General features: G+C 48.4%; 1 protein-coding gene across 1 annotated transcript; it reads right to left on the reverse strand.

Annotated features, from left to right (window-relative positions):
- Window positions 1-1,860: 1,860 nt before the first annotated feature.
- On the reverse strand, window positions 1,861-17,673 carry NDFIP1 (Nedd4 family interacting protein 1). The gene is made up of 8 exons (XM_082291666.1): window positions 17,525-17,673; window positions 8,428-8,515; window positions 7,549-7,679; window positions 6,612-6,699; window positions 6,319-6,443; window positions 4,610-4,676; window positions 3,940-4,045; window positions 1,861-2,022 (listed from the first exon to the last, which is right to left on the reverse strand). Exons 1-7 carry the CDS (start codon window positions 17,567-17,569, stop codon window positions 3,942-3,944), a joined length of 648 nt encoding a protein of 215 aa, XP_082147792.1. The 5' UTR covers window positions 17,570-17,673; the 3' UTR covers window positions 1,861-2,022; window positions 3,940-3,941.
- Window positions 17,674-21,526: the final 3,853 nt, after the last annotated feature.

Below are 21,526 nucleotides of genomic sequence, written 5' to 3' on the forward strand. Positions count from 1 at the left end.
AGGTTGAACATAGTAAAACTCCAAAGTGAATGACCACTTGGCAGAAAGCACAGGAGTGCACATTAAATCTACATTTCCAACGCATCAGAGTCTCTGCTAACACAAACTATAAAAGCAAGAGTTACAGGTATGTTAGGAATTGTCTCAAAAGTCCCAAGCCAAAGAAAAAAAAGGCCTTTGTTTTGCAAGATGATTTTTATACAAAGTTGCAACGTGATCTTTCCGTTTTACACTACGGACTTGTTCCGTGAAAACCCTGGAGAGCCCAAAAAGTTGGTGGTGCGATAAAGGAAAGGATGCTACAACACCGAGAATACAGACTGTTAAAAATTAATACTTGTGCCACCTCTAAGTTCCCAATGACACCTCGGAGTCGGGACTGCAGCGACCCCTTTTCCTCCACAGGCCCCCGGGTGCTGGGGCATCGCAGGAGCGCAGCCTCCCCGTGCTGTCACCTCAGCTCCCGAGCCACCCCTGCGCTGCCGGCGCGCGGCTGGACAGGACACGGAGTACAGGGGGTGGGCAGGACAGGACACGGTGTACAAGGGCTGGACAGGACAGTGCCCATCTGTACGGGGTGTGGCATATGTGGAGTGCACAGGACACGTTACATGGGCTGCACAGGGCACAGCATGACATGGGTTGTACAGGACACGGGTGTTACACGGGCTGTGCAGGACACGGCACACGTGGGCTGTACAGGACACAGAACACACACACTGGGACAGCGTGTCACCCAGGCTGTACAGGATGTGGCACACACACACTGCACAGCACAGGGTGTCACACACACAGCACAGGGTGTCACCCAGGCTGTACAGGATGTGGCACACACACACTGCACAGCACATGGTGTCACAAACTGCACAGGGTGTCACACACACTGCACACGGTGTCACACAGGCTGTACAGGATGTGGCACACACACACTGCACACACATGGTGTCACACACACACACTGCACACACATGGTGTCACACACGCACTGCACAGGGTGTCACACACGCACTGCACAGCACACGGTGTCACACAGCACACACACGGTGTCACACTGCACACGGTGTCACACAGCACACGGTGTCACACAGCACACACAGGGTGTCACACTGCACAGCACACGGTGTCACACTGCACACGGTGTCACACACACACAGAGCACACGGTGTCACACACACAGCACAGGGTGTCACACTGCACAGGGTGTCACACACACTGCACACGGTGTCACACACACTGCACACGGTGTCACACACACACACTGCACACACAGGGTGTCACACACGCACTGCACAGCACAGGGTGTCACACTGCATACACACGGTGTCACACTGCACACACAGGGTGTCACACACGCACTGCACAGGGTGTCACACACGCACTGCACACGGTGTCACACACACACACTGCACACACAGGGTGTCACACACACTGCACACGGTGTCACACACACTGCACACGGTGTCACACCGCACTGCACACGGTGTCACACACACACACTGCACACACACGGTGTCACACACACTGCACACGGTGTCACACCGCACTGCACACGGTGTCACACTGCACTGCACACACATGGTGTCACACACACAGCACACGGTGTCACACCGCGCTGCACAGCCCAGGCAGAGCCGGGCAGCTCCCAGGCTGGAGGAGGAACTAAAGCAAGCCTGGCCCCTGCTGGCCCCGGGATGGCTCCTGCTGCCCGAACACCACGAACTGCGGCTGCACGGCTTCATCAGCACGTCACAGACTCACTGCAAGAGCTGCTTCCAACATTAGCCACTAATGAGTCAACAATTACAGAATTCTGCGTTAATTATTAAAATTTTACACCTAAAAACAAATAGAAAGAAATGCTTCTTTTTTTTTTTCTTTTTCCAACAGTACTTTTATTTATTTATTTTAAAGCAGGTGATTATTTTTTCTTCTGCTCCAGAGCCTTGATTCACTTCCTGCAGGTGTCCTGCTGCTTCTTGGGGGGGATTTCACTAATGCAGGAAGACATTTGCCAGAAAACATCTGTTGGAGAAGGATATTGAACACCGAGAGTGCAGTCAGAGGGTTATTTTGGATAACAGGAGGATGTCGTTCACACAGCACAGGATGTCTAAGGGCTTATGAAGTGTCTCAGCACACAATGATGTGACTCCAGCAAAATGCTCAGGAATTTGTGTGTATTTTACGGGAAAATGCCAGGATTGTGTCCATTACTGCACACGCAGATGGAATAGTAAACTCCAGCTTTCCACCACGTTGTATTTTCTGGTTTGCACTCATTATTCACCTCCTAATTTTCTAAAAATGATCCCTGCTCTAAAAATAAAAATAACCCCTCGCTGTGCCCTTTCCATCATGCCCTGAAGAGGAAATCTCATCTTCAGGACAATAATACATTAAAAATCCAAGTCTTTTGTGGTTTCTTCACTCAGAATTCAGGATTAAAGGTTTATTTTCAGGGGAAGTGTCTAAGTTGTAATATTTATGAATTATTCCGGACATTTATCTCAGCATATCTAAAAGGGAAAGTATTTCTCAAAAATGCTGTAAAATGACACATAAGTAAGAATTTAAACACTCTACACCTCCACAAGCAAGGAGTGAAGCCAGGTCTCTAAAACTGTAATTTGAAATTTCAAACATAGGAAAAGTCTACGCAAAAAGAAACCACAGAGTTCCTTTAAGAAATAAAAAATAAAAGTTTTGGTAAGGAAGCAAAATTTTAAAAAAACCTGTCCAGTCAGACAAAATACAGAGATAAAGCTGATTTTAAATGCTCACATTGTGTGACCATAAACAGGGGGAAATCAACCCTCTGGTGACTCAGCAGGAATCTGGGAGGATATTACAGATCCCGGAGGAGGTCACAAACCAGAACTTTGTTAAACAGAACTGAAACACGTAAAGAAATTGGCTGAACTATTTTTACACACTATCATCAGAGGAAAACACTGCACAAAGGCTGTTCTGTCCTGCAGGTTCTCCTCACAGACTGGAAACGAATCAGAATCGTGGGCAATTTGCAGTTTCTAATAAAAGGGAAGTGCATTTGGAAACCCAAGGCTCGGTTTTCAAATCTCAACAATTTAATGACCCCCAATTTAAAGCTGGGGTTGGTCTGGTTTCTTTGACTGTCCCAGCTGCAATTGCCTCTGTCTGGGGAAATGGGGTGTTATTATGATATTTCTAAAGGGAGCATCATGTTGCATTCCCCAGCTGGGAAGCAACCTATTCCAGGATTTCCTTCCCCTCGGGGAGGGACAGTTAATGCCAGGCCATTATCTGCTGTGAGCAGGAAATTACACTACAAGACTTCAGCTACTTAAGCCTCCTCCTTTAAAGCCCCATTAAAGCAGCCAGGCTGAGGTTCAGCACTACAGCAAAAGACTCCCAGGCACTCAAGTTTTTGCAGGATGCTCAGGCAGGGCAGCTCAGGTGTGTGGGAGAGGTCTGAGGAGAGCAAAGGTGTGCAAGGGTGTCATTTCTTCAGGAACCTGGCAGCAATTTCAAACAGCAGAATTCAGACAAATTGCTCATTCTGGGACAGAAGCCAAAGGCACTGGCACGTCCTTCTGACTGCATTTTGTGACCTCTCCTCGGGTTTGGGACACACCACGTGTCTCAGGCATGTGATTCATTCTGAAAGACACACTTGCCAAATACACTGCAGTACCCAGGGGCAGAGGTTTTGTTCTCACAGTATCTAGTCATGGAATCAAATGAATGTACAATTCCTCACAGCAAAAACTCAGGGAGAAATGTCCAGTGTTCCTCTGCCTCCCACAGAGTCAGGCTGGGCTCTGCAGACTCAGGAGCTGGGCAGGGAATACCAAGAAACAACTGCTCCCTGCTGCCTTGAGTTCTAAAAATATTCAAGCAATGGAAAGTGTAGCCTAAAAAAGTCACTAAATAGAGCTAAAACCAAAGCAGAAAATTTACCTTTAGTAAATAAAGAGAACTCTGGTTCTGGGGAGAGTGGAAAACGTATCTGGCATCTTCCTGACCTTTGCGTAATTAATAAATCCTCTGAGAAACAGCAGAAAACCTGGAGGGGAGAGACACATTTGTCCAGTTAACACAGGTGGTGCTTCTTCAGTGAGAGGGAGCAGCTGAGCTCCCTGCCACCACTACAGAGGGACCTCCTCACTGGGATGCACAGCAGCTGATCACACACAGTCACTATTTTTGGTAGCAGTAACACCTCATCCTTCCATTTCAGGCAACTTCAAAAACAAACTTTCCTTTGAAAATCACACCACTTTTGACTCCGAACAAGATCCAGTCACTCCCAAAGCAGGAAAAAGAAAATAAAATGAGGAAGACAACAATCCACTCTTCCATTTAAGATGCAAGAGCAGACACAACACCAGTTTACAAGCATTCTCTTCTTAACTTCTGGATGATAGCAGGATGCTGTCACCAAGAACTGGCAATAGAAGGACAATGTTTACACATGCCTTTAAAACCTGAATGTGTTCAGTCAGAGGAGTATGAGGGTCACGTTTCATTTGTACATCTGCACACACATATTTAACAGCCAGGAATGCTCACAAAATCCTAACTGCACTTTATAGAGTTTTTAAGCATCTTTCCCCCACCAAACACTCACCTAGTACAAGGAAGACCCACCAAAGCCAGTACTGGCCATCAAAGTAACCGGGAAAATAGGTGGAGAACTGAAAAACAGCCAAAAAACAATACAGTTTAGAGCACATGGAAGTTTGTGAAGCCAAGTCTGTTCCCACCAATTTCAGCAGTAACCAGATGAAGGCTGCACACAAGAGATCTCATGGAATGCTGCATTTCACCAGCTGCAGGAACAGGTTACCTCCATAAACTGTTATTTATGGATTTTCTGCACACTTCAGCCCAGCTCTAACAAGGGGAACGGGCCAGATTCAACACCCAACTATGAACTCCAGAAATCAGTGGGGCACAAGGACACTACTGGGCAAATATTCCTGGTTTAAATTGTGTCCAGGATGCTTATAAAGCACAGCTGCAGTTTGTGAAAGGGCAGAGCAGGCTTGCAGCAGTGCAGCACATTCATTACACTGTCAGGTTGCACGGTGTAACAGGTGGGAAAGAAATCCCACATCTGTGGAATCCACTGACAAGATTCCCAGTTGAGAAAATTACTGCTATAAAACAGAAGGTACCAATACTATTAGAGCACTGAAGTTCACAGTTCCAGTATAAATACAGTATAATTCCTTTGGGTTTGTTCTGTTCAAGTTTAAAAACCTACCAAAAGATAAACTTGTGAAAGTTTAAATCCAATCCACAGTTAATGTCACCTCTTTCTGTCACATCTCCTAATCCAGCAAAGAGTTCTTAACGCCTCTGTACCAAGATGACCACAAAAACTGTCTACAGGAAAGTGAAGAGATGCTGTATTTACAAATTAGAATTCCCAGCCCCAAAAGACAGGGTAGGAAGTGACAGCTCTGACATTAATGCTCTCTACTTCTGCTTACAGCCAATGAGCTGCTTTGCTTGAAATTCAACTTTCAGCCTGGCATATCTGTGTGCCATCATTTCACGGGCTCCAAATAAAGATTTCCTGAGGGAAATATTTTCTCCCAATCCCTCCAAAAACTGTAAGAGCCAAAAATCCCAGAGCAGGATGGCAGCCTGCTCCTGGTCGCTGCTCCTGTGCCGCAGGGATGCTGCACCAGAGGGCACCCACGGCCTTCTCCCACTGCTGCTCCAAACCCTGCTCCTCCCCGCGTGCCTATTTCCCTCTCCTCGTCAGCTATCCCACATTTTAGAGCATTTCCTTATTTCCAGAGGACAGCCTAAGGCACAGCAGGCTGCAGGGCTGGCTTTGCCTGGGTTAATGTTTCCCCAGGATCAGAGCATTGCTGCTGCTCAGCACAAAGCCACACTCTGATGCAGGACAGTGGCTCTGTCAGACAGACCCACACAGAATGAATCTCAGAATCCCAGAGTGAGCTGGGTTGGAAAGGATCCTACAGCTCCTCTCTTTTGCCACAGACAGGGACACCTTCCACTGTCCCAGGAATCCCTGTCCAGCCTAAACTTGGACACTTCCAGGGATGGAGCATCCTCAACACATACCTGGGTGTGCAATCCTTATTTTCTTTTACTACAGTAATAATTCCAGCATATAAACAGGATATAATTATGGAAAAAAAAAAAAAGAAAAAGCTCTGTTCTTAGTGAATAAATGGATCAAAAATTATTTCATTATTTAAAAACCTCTAAATTTATCACTAACTTCAGTATGAGATAAAAACCTACTGGGGAAAAAGAGTATCAGTGTCTGTGTACGTGGTTTTGCACAACACAACTTACCCTGACAATCAGGATCCACTTAATAAGAGATAGACCAAACCCAGAAATGGCCCCATATCGTCCTGCAGCTGAAGTAGTCAGACAGAAAGACAGGAAAAATCCAATCCAGTTGAAGAGGAATGCCACTGAGAAAGCAGGAGAAAAGCAGCAGGTCAAGACACCTTTATATTCCAAGGGAAAAAAAACATAAATCCCTTGCACACAGGTTTTTCCTGGTGCTACAGAAACATAAATGTGACCCAAACTATTTTGGGTCACTGCTTGAAAAAAAGTTCATTCCATCAGGTACTTACTGAAGAAAGTCAGCATAAAAATGCCATCATTTCCTATCCTCAGCTGGTCAGTGTCATCAAAGTCATCTCGTGTCACAAAGTCATCATCCTGCAAAGCAGAGAGAGGCAGCACGTGGGGGAGTTAGGTCAGTCCAGTCCACACAGCAACCCCAGTTCTGGGTGTGACTCTTCAAGAAAGGGCTGGAATCCTAAATCTCAAAAGGCTACAAATGCAAAAATGAAAAAATTCCTGCTTCTCATCCTGAAATGGTGCAGGGCATGAACTGTTATCTATATAACAGGAAATGTATCTTTATTTTTAACATAGTGAAGATCCAGCATGTTCTTGTTCTCACTGTGAAGAATTCTTCTATTCATCAAAAAATTATCATCTCAGCAAGGAATTTGGCTTCTGTGAAGAAGTGTAATGAGCAGTGGACTTCTAATGCTAGCAGGGGTGGAGGGAGTGGCTGAACAAGAGATAATGTAGGAAAAACAAAAAGAAATTAAGTCTGACAGAATGGTTTTATCATCCTTGTATCAGCTACACTGACCTCCAGAAAAGTCAACTAAGTAAGCAGCCGGAGTATCAAGGGTAGATATGCCAGACAGCTGAAGAATTAATCCTAAATCTTTTTTAAAAAGGAAAAAAACCCAACAAAAACCCCAGTGTCAGTGCACAGGGATACAGTACAGTCCCTCTGTCAGCTTGCCAAGCTAATCTGGCTAGCACATGCTGGCATTACTGAGATGTCTGACATCATCACAGTGCTCAGAGGAAAATTAAAAAGAAAAAAAAAATAGCCACAGGACTCTTGGGAGCATGGAATATCACCTCCCCAGAAAGCTTCAAAAACACAAAAAACCCAACACGAATTAAAACAGTCATGGCACACGACGGGCAGGAGTTAAAGCTGCAATTGTACCCAGCAGCACAGGGACAGCCAGGGACACTCACCCTGCCAGGAACCAAGGGAATGGTGGCCTCAGCCTTGGTTCTCTCGGCCTCGTCGTAGCTGGGCAGAGTGGTGGCCACGTTGTAGGACGGCGGCTTCGGGAACCCTGACTCATCCTTGTAGTCAAAATAAGCTGCACAGAAACAGTTACACAGGAGGTAACTCAGCACTGCCTCAAGAACACCGGGCTGGGAATGAGCAGTGCTCCAGGCGATTTCCAAGGAGCCCAGGCTGTGGAAGCCTGTCCCCTCCCCACCCTTCCATCCATTCCAGCCTCCTGCCATCCCAAAGCAGGAAGTGAAAAGCACAGGAACACCTTCTCTGATAGCCAGCAATCCACAGAACACTCACTGAACGTGCCTGGCTGTACTGCTTAAAACAGCCCCACATGCTGTGCCTCTGCCGACTTGGACACTCAGGAACAGTCATGTCTCCTGATCCAAGTGGTTATTAAAGTTATTAGTGACAGGACAGGAGGATGATTCAAAGTCCCATCCTTATGACCAAGTACTTAGTTACTGAAAAGCGCAAGAAAAGTGATTTCTTTAAACCCTTTTAAGTAACAAATCCTTTAGGGAAGGGGCACAGCATCATCCAAATGCCAAATAATGAGAGAGGAACCACAAATCCTTACAGAACTTTGATTTTTAACTGTCTTCAATTTACTGAGAACACTGTGAACTGTAACCTGAACACCCTTTGATGGGATGACATCAGACGAACGCAGCCAAATTGCATCTCCTAAACCACAAGTACCAACAAGCTGTGTGGATCAATCCTGGTCCCTGCAGCTTGGGAAGGTGCTGCAGAGCCAGCCGTGGATGAGGAGAGCAGTCAGTGACAGCAGAGCAATCCCAGCCCTCCCCCCCAGGCGAGGGTACCTGTGCTCTCCGCAGAAATGCTGCTGTAGGGCGGAGGGGCGTCGTTCACCACCGGCACGGCCTCGCCCGGCTCCTCTTCATTCTGCAGCTGAACAGACCCACACACCACGGGTTAGGAGGGTTTCTCAGTGCTCTGACACCACCCCTGCAGCTTTAATTGCACACAACAGACTCTTCTGGAAGGAGACTGTTCTGCAGCACCACGGGACATGGAGCAGCTGCTCAGCCTCCCTCCCAAGCATTCCCACTTGAAATGATCCATCTTCCATCTCAGTTTTAATGTTGTTTTTAAATCCTCTCCTCACACACCCGGACTCCAGCAAAGCACAGCACACAGCTTTCCAGTACCTCTCAATTTCCCTGGCACTTCCTCAGCTCACACTGCTTAGGAGCTGCAGTTGCATCTGTTTTAGTCACAGAAATACAGTGAGATGCCCAACAAAAGGCTCCATTGCTGCCTGTGGCTTTGCTAAGGAAGGGATTTTTCCATGGATACATTACATAATGATGCACAGAAGTACGAATGTTGCCATTTCCCTTCAACCTTTCACACTGCATGACTGAAAAGGAACCGGTTTATTTTGTGCACTGTGCTTCCCACAGGCTCTGTATAAATAACCAGGAGCTATCACAGATCCAGCATCACTCGCACGAGGCAGGTGTGCCATGGCAGCTTTGATCAGGGAAGCAGCAGTACCAGGCCAGAAAGGAGGTTACAGCTGCCATCTCATTTTTCCCTTCCTTCCATTTCTCATCATCTCAGCAGCAAAGGCACTGAAGTTTTCTGCAGAACAACTCACCTCAGACAAGCACCTCGGGACTGAAGCACTGGGCTGAGCAGGAGGCACTGCCCTCGTTTGAAATCACCACTAAACAACGTCTCCTCCAGCTCTCCCTCCTGCAATCCCACACATTTGCTCCTGAAGCCATCCAGGATATTTTGCTTTCTTTGGAGAGACATGTTGCCATTCTCCTTAAGCATTTAACACAGGGGGTGGGGCGTAGGGGGTGTTCTTATCTTACTGGTACATCTTATCAGGGGAAAATAAATCAGCTCACACTTCTAAATGCAGATCTTGGATATCCAACTGTTCTATGGCTTGGAGTTTTACGCCTTTTGCTGCTTAAGATCAAAGATCACAGAATCACAGAATGGTTTGGGTTGGAAGGGACCTCAAAACCTATCCCATTCCACCCCCTGCCATGAGCAGGGACACTCCCACTAGCCCAGGTTGTTCCGAGCCCCGTCCAACCTGGCCCTGGACACTTCCAGGGATGGGGCAGCCACAGCTTCTCTGTGCCAGTGAAGGGCTATAATCTATACTCTGTTCCAGATCACACTATATCCACATCCTCTGTGAAAGTCTTCACTGGGCCTAGCAGATGACAACACGAGTGGTTCTGCTGGCAGGTCCAAGGGGTCAGCCGAGAGGGGGGAAAGGGAGGAAACGACACTGGGAAGCACCAGGAAAAAATCAGGAGCACTGTCTCCCATCCAGCTGCAGCAGAACAGCAGAGCACCACAGCTCTGCACTCCAGTTCCCCTTCAGCTGGAGCTCACTCTGCTCCCCAGGAACATTTTCCAAACAGAATAGGTGAGGGAGGGAAATGGGTGCTGGTCAGACTCAAGCTTTGTGGATAAGAACTCCTCACATGACAACGCTGAGCCATTTCCTTGAAGAAGGAGAAATCAGTGATCCGGATGAAAATTTAATCCGTGTTCCGGCAGAAGCAGCTCCCAGCACAGCTGTCAGCAGGACACATCCCCAGCGCTGGTCCCTGGCCAGATGTGAAGCAGAGCAAACAATCCCAGGGAGTGAGGCCCTGGGGTGGAGGTGGCAGGACCTGCAGCTTTACTGAGCCCCAGGCCAATGAGCAGGGACAGGAGGAGCTGCAGCAGCTCCCACCACAGCAAGGCACCTTTGTCTTCTCAAAGCCTTTCCAAGAAACAAAAATGCCTCATTTTATAAACCCCATGGAGCTCGGCATTAGAAGTAAATGAAACTGACTTGAGAAGTAATTGCCTATTAAAATATGCTTTAAAAATTTAAAAAAAAAAAGAGACAGCATTACTCCAAAAATCCCAGAAACCCTGCACAGAGCACGAGGGGCAATGAAGGGACAGAGAAACACAGAACCAAACTCCTCGATTGAGTCTCTGCCCAAAGAAGCTGTGGCTGCCTCATCCCTGGAAGTGTCCAAGGCCAAAGCCACAAGGATGGGGCTTGGAGCAGCCTGGAATGGTGGAAGGTGCCCCTGCACATGGCAGGGGTGAAATGAGATGATCTTTAAGGTCATCCCAAACCATTCTGTGATTCCATAATTCTCCCAGCTCTGTAGTTTTTTAATTCTCAGAAAATGCTCCACCATACCTATTGTCAGTCTATCCATGAAAATTCAATACTTCTTTTCTCCCCCTGCCTGTGCAGGACCTGGTCTATTAAAAGGAGGAAAGGCTCTGTCACACCTGAGACACTCTGGGTTCCACATCCCCTCCAGGTGAGGGGGTGGCAGAAATTCAACCCCTGATCCCTGTAAGAAAGAAGGCAGGTACAGCCTGAGAGCACAGTCACCAGGGAGGGGGGAGGAAAGCACCACATGTGACAACACTGGAAGAGATGAAATAAAAGAGGACACAGATATTGAGTGGAATATTAACTCCTACCACTGGTTCTTCTTTCAATAGTAAAAAGAAATACATGTTCTTCCACCAATGTCATGTGGGAGAAAGCAGCTGAATTCACCACTGCCTTCAAACATCACAATTCAAGTAATGGATAATGACACCAAAAATGCAGCTACTTTCTAAAGTTGAGCTCGAGGCTGTGGGAGATTACAGTTATAGAAAACATATTTTTCTTCTAATGGACAAGGTACACAAATGCCTTCCAGCCTTTTTAATGATTCCAGGCATCTAAAATTCAACTAAGTGCCTATTAGCAGAGCAGGGAGGGTTCATGTGACAGGAAGAGTGACTCATCAGGCCTCGCACGGCCTGGCCCCAGCTCCCACCTGCCCTGCACAGCTCCAGGTACGGACTCGGCTCCCAGAGAAAGCCCCGAGGCTCCAGAACCCAGAGAGCCTGGTTAAAGCAGTGTCTGACTTCAGGCTGTTCTGCTGAGGCTGTGGGGTAATTCTTTCCTAGATTCACTGATGGATTTTAGCTTTTCAGGCAAGGTTCTGGTATTCGTGGCATTAAAAAATAAGACAATCTTTACAGCCGTGCCTACAGTTATTAAAACAACAGCTGGGCTGGGATTTTTTCACCAGACTGCTAAACCAACAGAAAGTTGACTGATAAATATCCCACCCAGGGATATGTATTTTCAAAAAAAAAAGACCCCAAAAACCAGCATGAGAAGCCTGGCACTGAGCAGAACATCACGTCTGGTTGCCACTTGCCCTGACTGAGATCTGTCCCACGTAAATACACAACACATCAGCGTGAGAGTTAAAATCTTACAAGCTGTTTGGAAATATTTCCATATAAACTTTGAAGAAAGCATTTCCAATAAATACATTGGTTAATTCTTCCAAATTTCCTAAACTGGCATATGGGCTGCTCACATAGTTTTGAATCTTTATTTTTTAACTCCCCTTTGTCAAGCTCTGAGGCTGCATGTAAATATTCTTTACACTAAAGCAGCATCATTACACTAAATCAGCATTACTACAAGCTTGGCCTTAGCAATAGATCACATATTCCGTATCTTCAGCCTTTTGGAAGCAAATTAAAATCACTGCCAACTCTAAAAAGGAGAGTTATTTTTACTGACTTACGCTTTGCTTAATTAAACACACCCTGATTTAAAATCCCGACTTTTGTCTGATGTTGTTGCTAATTCCTGCAACTTAATATCACCTTATTAATCAGCAGGAATAATGATAAGCTACCAGCCAAGCCAACCCACACCCTTCAGCCCTCTCCCTGATGAGCAAATAACTGTTTTCTCCCGTAAGCTCTTCCAGCCCATTTCCCCAGAGCAGTGACAGCCCTGAGCATCTGCCCCAGCTCCTGCACCTGGCACAGGTGTGCTGAGAGCCTCTCAGGTGACACATCTGGCACCTGTGCCAAGGCAGCGCTTCCTGGGGAGATGCTGATGCTCCTGCCCGAGCTTCATGCTAGGGAACCAGCCCTGAGCAGAGTCCATCTCTGGGGAGTGACCTCCCTACAGTGCTAACCCGAGGATTTCCTCATGGAAAGGGTGCTCAGGCACTGGCAGGGGCTGCCCAGGGAGGTTTGGAGTGCCCATCCCTGGAGGTGCCCAAGGAAGGGCTGGAGGTGGCACTCAGGGCTCTGGGCTGGGGCATAGCTTGGGCTCAACGGGCTGGGAGGGCTTTTCCAAACTGAGTGGCTCTGAGTTTCGGAGATACTCCTCCCTTTTAACAAAGGACTGAAAACTGTGCCTCCACTCCCAAACTCCACCTGTTTTTCCCCAGCTGGAGCAGCTCCCTGGCACCCAGTGAGCACACACAGAGCAGGAACCAGCAGCAGCATCCAGCTGAGGGGACAATGGCAACGACCCCGTGAGGCACCAAGGCAAAAGCACAAATCAAAACCTATTTTATGTCCATAAAATACAACCTGTGCTCATGAGGGTGTTGTTCTCTGACTCACTGCAGCCAAGGGCCTGACAACACAGAAATGCTCCTCAATCCTAGGAAACAAGCTGGTCTAATTCCCTCATTTCTGTTCAAACAGGGAGTAAGACTGGTCTGGAGAGACTGGAAACAAGCACTCAGGCCAGCACAAACCTGTGCCCACACACTGGCCTTAGACTTGAGAGATCAAGGTCTTAATATGGAAAAAGTAGATTTTAATCTTGGATAGCTGTAATTAAATTTCCCACACTTAAAGCATAAGGCCTTCTCATAATATTTAGAATCAGATTAATGTTCTTCTGGACATCAGGGCATCACAGAAAGAATTTTAAACGTTTTAAAATATCACATTTTTTGAATTGTCATATGAAGAAGGTTAAGTTTATCTCCAGTGGAAAAGAAATCCCACTGTGCCACCGTATATCAAATTTGGGTATTTCACAACAGGCAGGAACAGACTGATTGGATACCCCTTACTACTGGGTTTTTCTCACTCGTCCCAATTACAAAGGATCAGAATTCACACACACAGAACTTTTGCTCCTTGCTTTCTGTATGGTTACTTCTAAGTCATGATGCCAAACCCACAGAAAAAGGTTCCTCATCTCCTGGGAGCACTTAACAACCCAAAAGACCTCAGGGATTGTTCAGGGATTTCTGATCGCCACTGAATTTTAGTGATGAGAGAAAAGTCACCAAAAAAGCCCAACTCAGAGTCCAACACCATCCTGATGCTGGAGAAAATTTAAAAGTTTGCATGCAAAGCTATTTTCTCCTGCTACACAAGCTGTGAAATGACTCTGGCCTGCTGCTGTTTCCCTGCCTTTCCCACATCCTTTGAGTTTTAGGGACAGAATGTTTTTAAATTCTGTAATTACTTTTTCACACAGAATCACTAAACCCTTGCAAACTCACCTGACAGGTTCTGTTGCCTACAGAGATTTCAGAGGAAAATAACCAGATTTTAGTCGCCTGAGCACAACCCAGGCTGGACACAGAGCAGCTTCAGCACAGCCTCAGAGCAGAAGCTGCACAAACAATTTTACTCTGCAATTTTTCTAATCTTTACTGCATTCATGTCTATGGCATCTCCTATTTTACTTAAAATAAAATATATAAATAAATATGCAAACAACCTACCCTGCAACTTTTCTTACCATTCTTATCTTTAGTCAGCACATCTTGCACACTGCAAGGACCTCACTGAGGAAACAGTCACTGGCATTTCTGATTCTAACTGCTGACATGAAAAGATTCGAGATGTTCTCATTTTTTAGTTTCAAACTGTGTGCCCATTTCAGCTGCAAAATTAAATACAAGCTTAAGGTACACACAAGGCAACAACTGATATCTGCCTCCCTGTTCCACTCCGGCCTCCCCAGATATTAAAGAAGCATTGAGGTCCTTCATGGATTTAAACCCTATTCCCATTCTATCTCCAGCAATGTATTTCTTCTACAGTTTTCACAGAACGAAAAACAAACAAATGGAAAAATCTTTCTTCCTTATTTTTCCCATCGACACCTCCCTTTAAGGAATGATTCATGATCCATGTAAACCTTCAACAAGTGGAACAGGAAGAAACAGCACTTAAAAAGGAATATATCTTCATTATTTAACACTCCCACCATTTCCTAGGTGGGTTTACATTACTCATACACCTCACATATATTTTCGAATGCTCCAAGTGCAAAGCATGCCTGGAAAACACAGAGTGTAAATAAACCTGTTAAAGCTGGGCTATTTTTTCCAGAATGAAGGGTAATTTCTATTCCAAGGATGAAGTACAGTTCTGCCAACTGAACTTTCAATCCAGGGTTATGCTGGAAAGGCTTTAAGCCCCCTAATCCCAACAAGATCCCCATATAACTTTCCCAAAGGCAGACTGAAGTGACAACAGTGTCCCTTTTGGGGACATTGCCTGAGTAACAGTACCAGGGTGGGCTGCAGCTCTCCTTCTTCCCAAACCTCTCCATTCCCACCTCCACAAGCACAGCCCCAGCACCTGGCCTGCAGAGGAGGATCCAAATCCAGCAGTCTGACCCTGTCCCAGCCCTGCTCCCCATGGAAGAGACTGGGAAAGCTGAAATCCCTTCTCTGGAGTTTTAGTTTTATTTTACATGGAGCTGCACTTCCTCAGCATGTGAGCTCAGACTCACATCGCCCAAAGGCATCACTGCAGGCTGGTTTTTATCAGACTATCTTAATGCCTGAACAAAGCCATGGGCTAGGAAGTTGGCTTTGGAAAATAAATCAGTGCACGCCCCTTGCACACTGCCCGCGTTGGGCATTGGTGAACAGACACAGGCTGGGAGTTTGCAGGGAAGAATGAGGCTGCTGAGGGAGCACAGCCCACATTCCCACATCCCACCCGCAGGGCTGAGGAAGGGGTGGGAGAGGAAACACACAGGTTTCAAACTCAGGTATTCAGTTCTGCTGTGCTCAGGTCATGGTCATTACCTCCCACCTTTTTTTCCTGAAAATACAGGCACTCGAGGAATCCTACAAATATTGTACAGGTTCCGTAGTGCCCACACCTCACCAGCGCTGCTCCCACATACACACGGATACATCAGGAACCCTTCCCAAAGTGAGGGTTACACATCTCTGGCATGCTTGGACAGTCAATCACATTTACCAGTACAGGAACACCTACCTGCATAACCAACTGCATTAATGCACTACCCCATCACCCCAAAAAATCAAGCCTTAAAAATTCCTCCACTGCATCCAACAATTTAAAGGATTAAATGAGCTTGTTGAGAATTTCTCCAGGCTACCTCCACTGACTGGGTCCTGTATTCTCCTCTAGCCCTTGCAGTTATCACTTCACTATCAGTCTCTCTTCCTTGGCACATGGTACATTCATTATTGTACATTCACACATTCAGTAAGTTTCAAAATATGGGGAAAAAATTGACACATTCAATGCTACAGGGACTCTCCCACTCTCTCATCCTCTCTTTATCTAAATCCCAACTCCATCTCCACAACTTGCAGGGTTTTTGAAGCAACACAAGCATTACGAACCAGTTCAGTGACAACACACTTCACAACAGGAATACCTGGGTTCTGGCAGAGGGTAAGGAAAGAGAAGCAGTTTCTAAACAGCTGCACAAAAGTAAATACATTTACATGTGAGAATCTGCCTCTCACTCCAGTTACACCAGTGGCTCCACAGGCTTCCACTATGTGCTTGTCTTTAGCAGAGCAAATCCTCTGGCACAGCCTGGCTCCCTAATCTCCACAGGGCTCTGCAGATGAGTCTGCCCTGGCTCTGCCCGAGGTGTGAGCAGACACAACACTGAGCTGGCAAACAACAGCTTTACACACCCCTCTCTGAGGAAACCAGGAGTGTGTGCTTCAGCCAGGTAACCCCACGGCAGTGGGGTCCTTCGGCGATTCTGTCACCCATCCCCATGGCTCCGGGCAACAGGACACGCTGCAGATCCCTTGGGAAAAGGCATTTGTGGAGACACTTGTAGGGGTCAACACCACCAGCAGGACTCTGCCAGGAAAGGCGATTAGTGCAGAGACCTGGTTATCTGTCCCTAGCAGTTCCCAGAACACAAAGAGATTTGCCATTGTAAGCGAGCACATCTGTTTTGCACTGGAAAAAGAAAAAAAAAAAAAAAAAAGCCTAAGTTTTACTTAACTTTCACATTTCCAGTATGTAAAAACACGGAGACCTGCAGCTGTCAGATGAGACAAGTATTCCATCCCATGGGAGGGTGTATCTCGAACTCTGCCGAGCGCGAGCCTACCCACGCTGGGAATGCTACCCAGGAAAAGTCACAACACAGCGACTTCTTGGGAGAACCTCGGTTCAGCAGGAGCGAGCTGTCTGCTGTCTTAAGGGATTTCTCCATTACTTTAAGTAAAGAATTCTACACGTCTGATGTCAGAAAAGCGCCTGCCAGAACTGGGTCACACCGGGGGGCCCAGCCGACACCCGGCCCTTCCGTGGGGCCGCTACTGCAAACAAACGGGAGGCTGGAGGAGCAGAACGACCCGAATTCCCGACGGAGCTCTTTAACGCCAGCCTCTGGCCTAGGGGGGGTTTCAGAGGAGTCCACACGTAAAAGATGGAATAAAACTAACGGTGACCTCGGGACGATGCAGAACGAGACCGTTCCCTGGGCAGGGGGGGGGGGGGGGGGGGGAGGGGGTCGCCGGCCGTGGTGGGGAAACGACCGGCGGGGTCAGCGCCCTGCGCCAAGGTCGCCCCGGGACTGGGCAAACACCGGCCCCGGACACACCCGGCCGCGAGACTGGGCAAACACCCGGCCCCAGGACAGAGCAAACACCAGCCACGGCGCTGGGCAAACACCGGCCCCGGGCACACCCGGCCCCGAGCCGGCGGGGTGCGGCTCCGCGGCCGATCCCGGCCCGACCCCCCGGGGACCCGCGGCCTCCGCCCCGGGCGCTGCCGCCAGCACAGGCCCCGCTCCCGGCCCCGCCGTCCCGGGAGCCGCCCGGCCCCGCCGCCCCTCACCTGCTGGTAGCGGCCGGTGCTGGGCTCGGCGGCCGCGGCCGCCATGGCGCTGCGGGGTCGGTGCGGGCGCTGCGCAGGCGGAGGCGGCGGCGGCGGCGGCCCGGTCGCTGCTCGCTGCGGGCTCCGCTCGCTCCCGCCCTCCCCGTCACGCTCGGCCGCGCCGCCTTCCGCCCCGCCCGCCGCCGGAGCCGCCCCGGGCCGCGGGCAGCGTTCCTGGAAGGGGCACGGAATCACAGAACCGCCGAGGCTTAGCGAGACCTCCAACACCATCGAGTCCAAGCTGTGCCCCATCCCCACCTTGTCCCCAGCCCAGAGCACTGAGTGCCACCTCCAGCCCTTCCTGGGGCACCTCCAGGGATGGGCACTCCAAACCTCCCTGGGCAGCCCCTGCCAAGGCCTGAGCACCCTTTCCGTGGGGAAATTCCTGCTGCTGTCCACCCTGAGCCTGCCCTGGCCCAGCCTGAGGCCGTTCCCTCTCCTCCTGTCCCTGTTCCCTGGGAGCAGAGCCCGACCCCCCCGGCTGCCCCCTCCTGTCAGGGACTTGTGCAGAGCCACAAGGTCCCCCCTGAGCCTCCTTTGCTCCAGGCTGAGCCCCTTTCCAGCTCCCTCAGCCGCTCCTGGGGCTCCAGCCCCTTCCCAGCTCCGTTCCCTTCCCTGGACACGCTCCAGCCCCTCAATGTCTCTCTCGCCATGAGGGGCCAGAACTGGACACAGCACTCGAGGTGCTTCACCAGTGCCAGCACAGGGGACAGGCACTGCCCTGGTCCTGTTGGACACACTGTTACTGATAACAGGCCAGGTGCCATTGGCTTCTTGCCCTCCCGGGCACACACTGGCTCATGTTCAGCTACTCTCAACCAGCACCCCCAGGTCCTTCTCTGCTGGGCTGGTTTCCAACCAGGGCAGCTCCACTGGGGCAGGAAGGTGACCAGAACCAGCCCAAAGCCAGCCCAGCTCTTCAGGGAGACCCAGCTGCTGGCTGTGGGAATGCTGAGAGCACTGCTGGAGCTGCAGCAGTGACCCCACAAGCTCCATGCACTGTATATAATGTACATTGTGGAACTCAAGTATAATTTCACAGTGGAAGCTGCCATAGGATGTGTTAGTGAAAACCCAGGGAGTCAGGAAATTGATGTAAAGCCATGCTGACAAACAGTGCTGCCTCAGCAGGGACACACCAGGGCCAGCACTGAGAAACCAGCCCCGTCTGAGCCACGCTGACCAAGCCTGGGTCACACATGACCCCTCCCATCCCGGTCCCACCACACGGGCAGGGAACAGGCCAGCGACTGCTGCTGCACCAAACACGAGGTATCGACCAACTCCTCTGACAGCACCATCAGCTCTTCCATATCCACAGGGAGCAGATGGTGTTGAGCTCCTTCCTTCCAAAAGGAGCACGTGTAGGAAACCACGCAGCAAGAGAAGTTGGTTTATTCTGAGTTCTTCAGTGTTACATTGGCCAAAAGACTTCTCAGCTTGTGTAACATTTGTTTTCTACATGCGCGGTTCAGCTCTAGTCAGGCTTGCACAAAATTACCCACATCAATCCCTAAGGTGGATGAGATTTAAATATATCAGCTTTAGGATGAGGAAGGCTGAATCAGCCCTGCTGGGATTCCAAACTGCAAATTCAGAGAGATACAAGCGTTGAAGCCCGAGGACATGGTTTTGAACTGCACACTCAGTCATAAATACAGGCCTCAATGCTCATTATTCCGTACCATAATCAGCCTGGATTCTTTTCTTCCTGTATTTTGCCTTTGAGGGGTAGGGAATTCATCGATGTCTTAGTGAGATGAATGAACATCCCAGTTCTCATGCTGAAGGAGAGGCAGGAACCGTGAAGGATTTTAGCCATGAATAACCTCAAAGAGTGACTCCTGAGAAATGCTGGAGACACAAGGACAAGGCAGGGTTCTTGCAACACAGGTGCCTTTGAAGGAGCTGCAACAAGAGCTGCAGGCACTGACAGACTCTGGTTTCACCTTTCCACAAGATTCACAATTTGCACTGAGAATTTCCCTGCAGTGAGGAGCTGTCCTGATGACATACATGGATTTACTCACTGTTGAGGTGGCATTACATCCCTAAGTAAGGCTGTAGCAGCAGTACTAATTAGCTGCACAGTGATTGACTTGGACAACAGAGATTAAAATAAGATGCAACCTGTGCACGTCCTCAGAGAAGATGCTGGAATGTATCCTGGAGAAATGGTGAAACTATTTCTTTCAAAGCCATTTTGGGGCCAGTGGAGGCAAATCATGGCCTAATTAGTCCATCTAGTCTGAGCATGACTGATTCCGGAGGGGTAATGGCAATTTCTTCCAGCTGCTCTCCCTGTATTTATTTTATTTCCTTAGGTGGGGAAGCTCAGTAAAAAGATGATGCTGTGGTTACAGCACATGACTGGTTCTGCTTTCATTTCCCAAGTGGTTTGAGGCAAATCACTTCATGCCTCTGTGTTTTCTGACTTTTTCTCCAGTACAAAATGTCTTTTCTCCCAAGAGACACTTGAAGCTTGAAGTCATTGATTTTAGTGACTTCCGTACGGGATGTGCTGTGAAAGTATTTGAAAGCAATTGAAAGTATGACAGAAGTGCAGTGGAGTGAGTCCTCTGAAATCTTGGAGCTGTACATGTGTTCCTCTAATTACTGTGTACAACTGAGCAATAAAGGGAACACTTTTAATATGCACTTTGTAATAAATATTGAACACTAAAAGCTAAATAATAAACCTCAAAAGCAGGGCGTGTAAGCCAAACTAGTAAGAACTGAGCAGGACATTAAAAGTAGATCTGTCTTCTAACCTTTTAGTGCTAAATTACCCAATTAAAAAAGAAAACAAAAAACAAAATATTCACATAACGAAAACTTTGTTGTCATCAATTCAGAAGTACTCCTGTGTTCCTGGAGGCAGAGACACTCCATGTGCAAGAATTGGATTAACAGGGTTTGAATATACATAGATGTCATTTCCCACTGAGAAATAACATCCTGAATTAGCATTGTATAATTAAGCTGAGAGATTTGTTAAGGATTAATAAGTGCTGTCTAATAGATGCTCCTCCCCAAAACATCACTTGGCCACAAAGGCTTTTTGTGCTTGGGACCATCTTGTATTTGAACCATCTTTGAGCTTTTTGCCCAAAAAAGACAAACTGTGGCTGGCCCATCCATGGAAGTGTCCAAGGCCAGGTTGGACAGGGCTTGGAGCCGCCTGGGATGGTGGAAGGTGTCCCTGCTCATGGCAGGGGGTAGGACTGGATGATCTTAAGGCCTCTTCCAACCCAAACCATCCTGTGACTCTGTGACAGCCCCTGCCCAAGGCAACTGCCCCACTGCCTCAGAAGCAGCAGGTTCTGCAGCTGTGGGCTCCGTATGCAGCTTTGGACACACAGGCAGCTGCAATTTCTGTGTTTGTTGCAACAACAAAAGCCACTCGGCCACGTCGGGTCTGCTGGAACGAGGAGAGCCCCAGCGAGCACAGCCACACGTCCCACAGCCCTCGCAGAGCGGGGTGGAAGCCACGCCTCGTTCACTGGTGTGGAAAATTACGCCCCAATAAGCCACGAGTGTTGTGAGGAGGAGGAATGAAAACAACAGTAGCATTGAGTTGGGAGATTTTCCCAGCAGGACTTCTCTTCTCCTGAAACCCAGCAGCAGAAGCGAGGGGCAGATAAGGAGTGATGCAGTGAGTTGTGCTGGATGGTGCAGGGCAGGGCAGAGCTGAGCTGCAAATTGCCTCCACATAGCGCAGCCAGCTCGGTCCAGTCTGACTTTGGGGGCCCCAACTCACTGATTTCACCAATGTCCTTTGTTGCTCTGTTATTTCTTCAGCCTACTGGAGAAATCACAATTAACCAATGGTTAATTTACCCTTGCTATCCAGATTAAATCACTTACTGCTTAGGCTGGCAGTTTTGAACCTGGTGAGGAGTGAAGTCCTGACAGCTTTGCCATGGGAACCTCGCCTGGAAAACGGGAAGGGACTGGCACTCT

Source organism: Coloeus monedula, assembly GCF_965178545.1.
Source record: "Coloeus monedula genome assembly, chromosome: 15".
Lineage (NCBI taxonomy): Eukaryota > Metazoa > Chordata > Aves > Passeriformes > Corvidae > Coloeus > Coloeus monedula.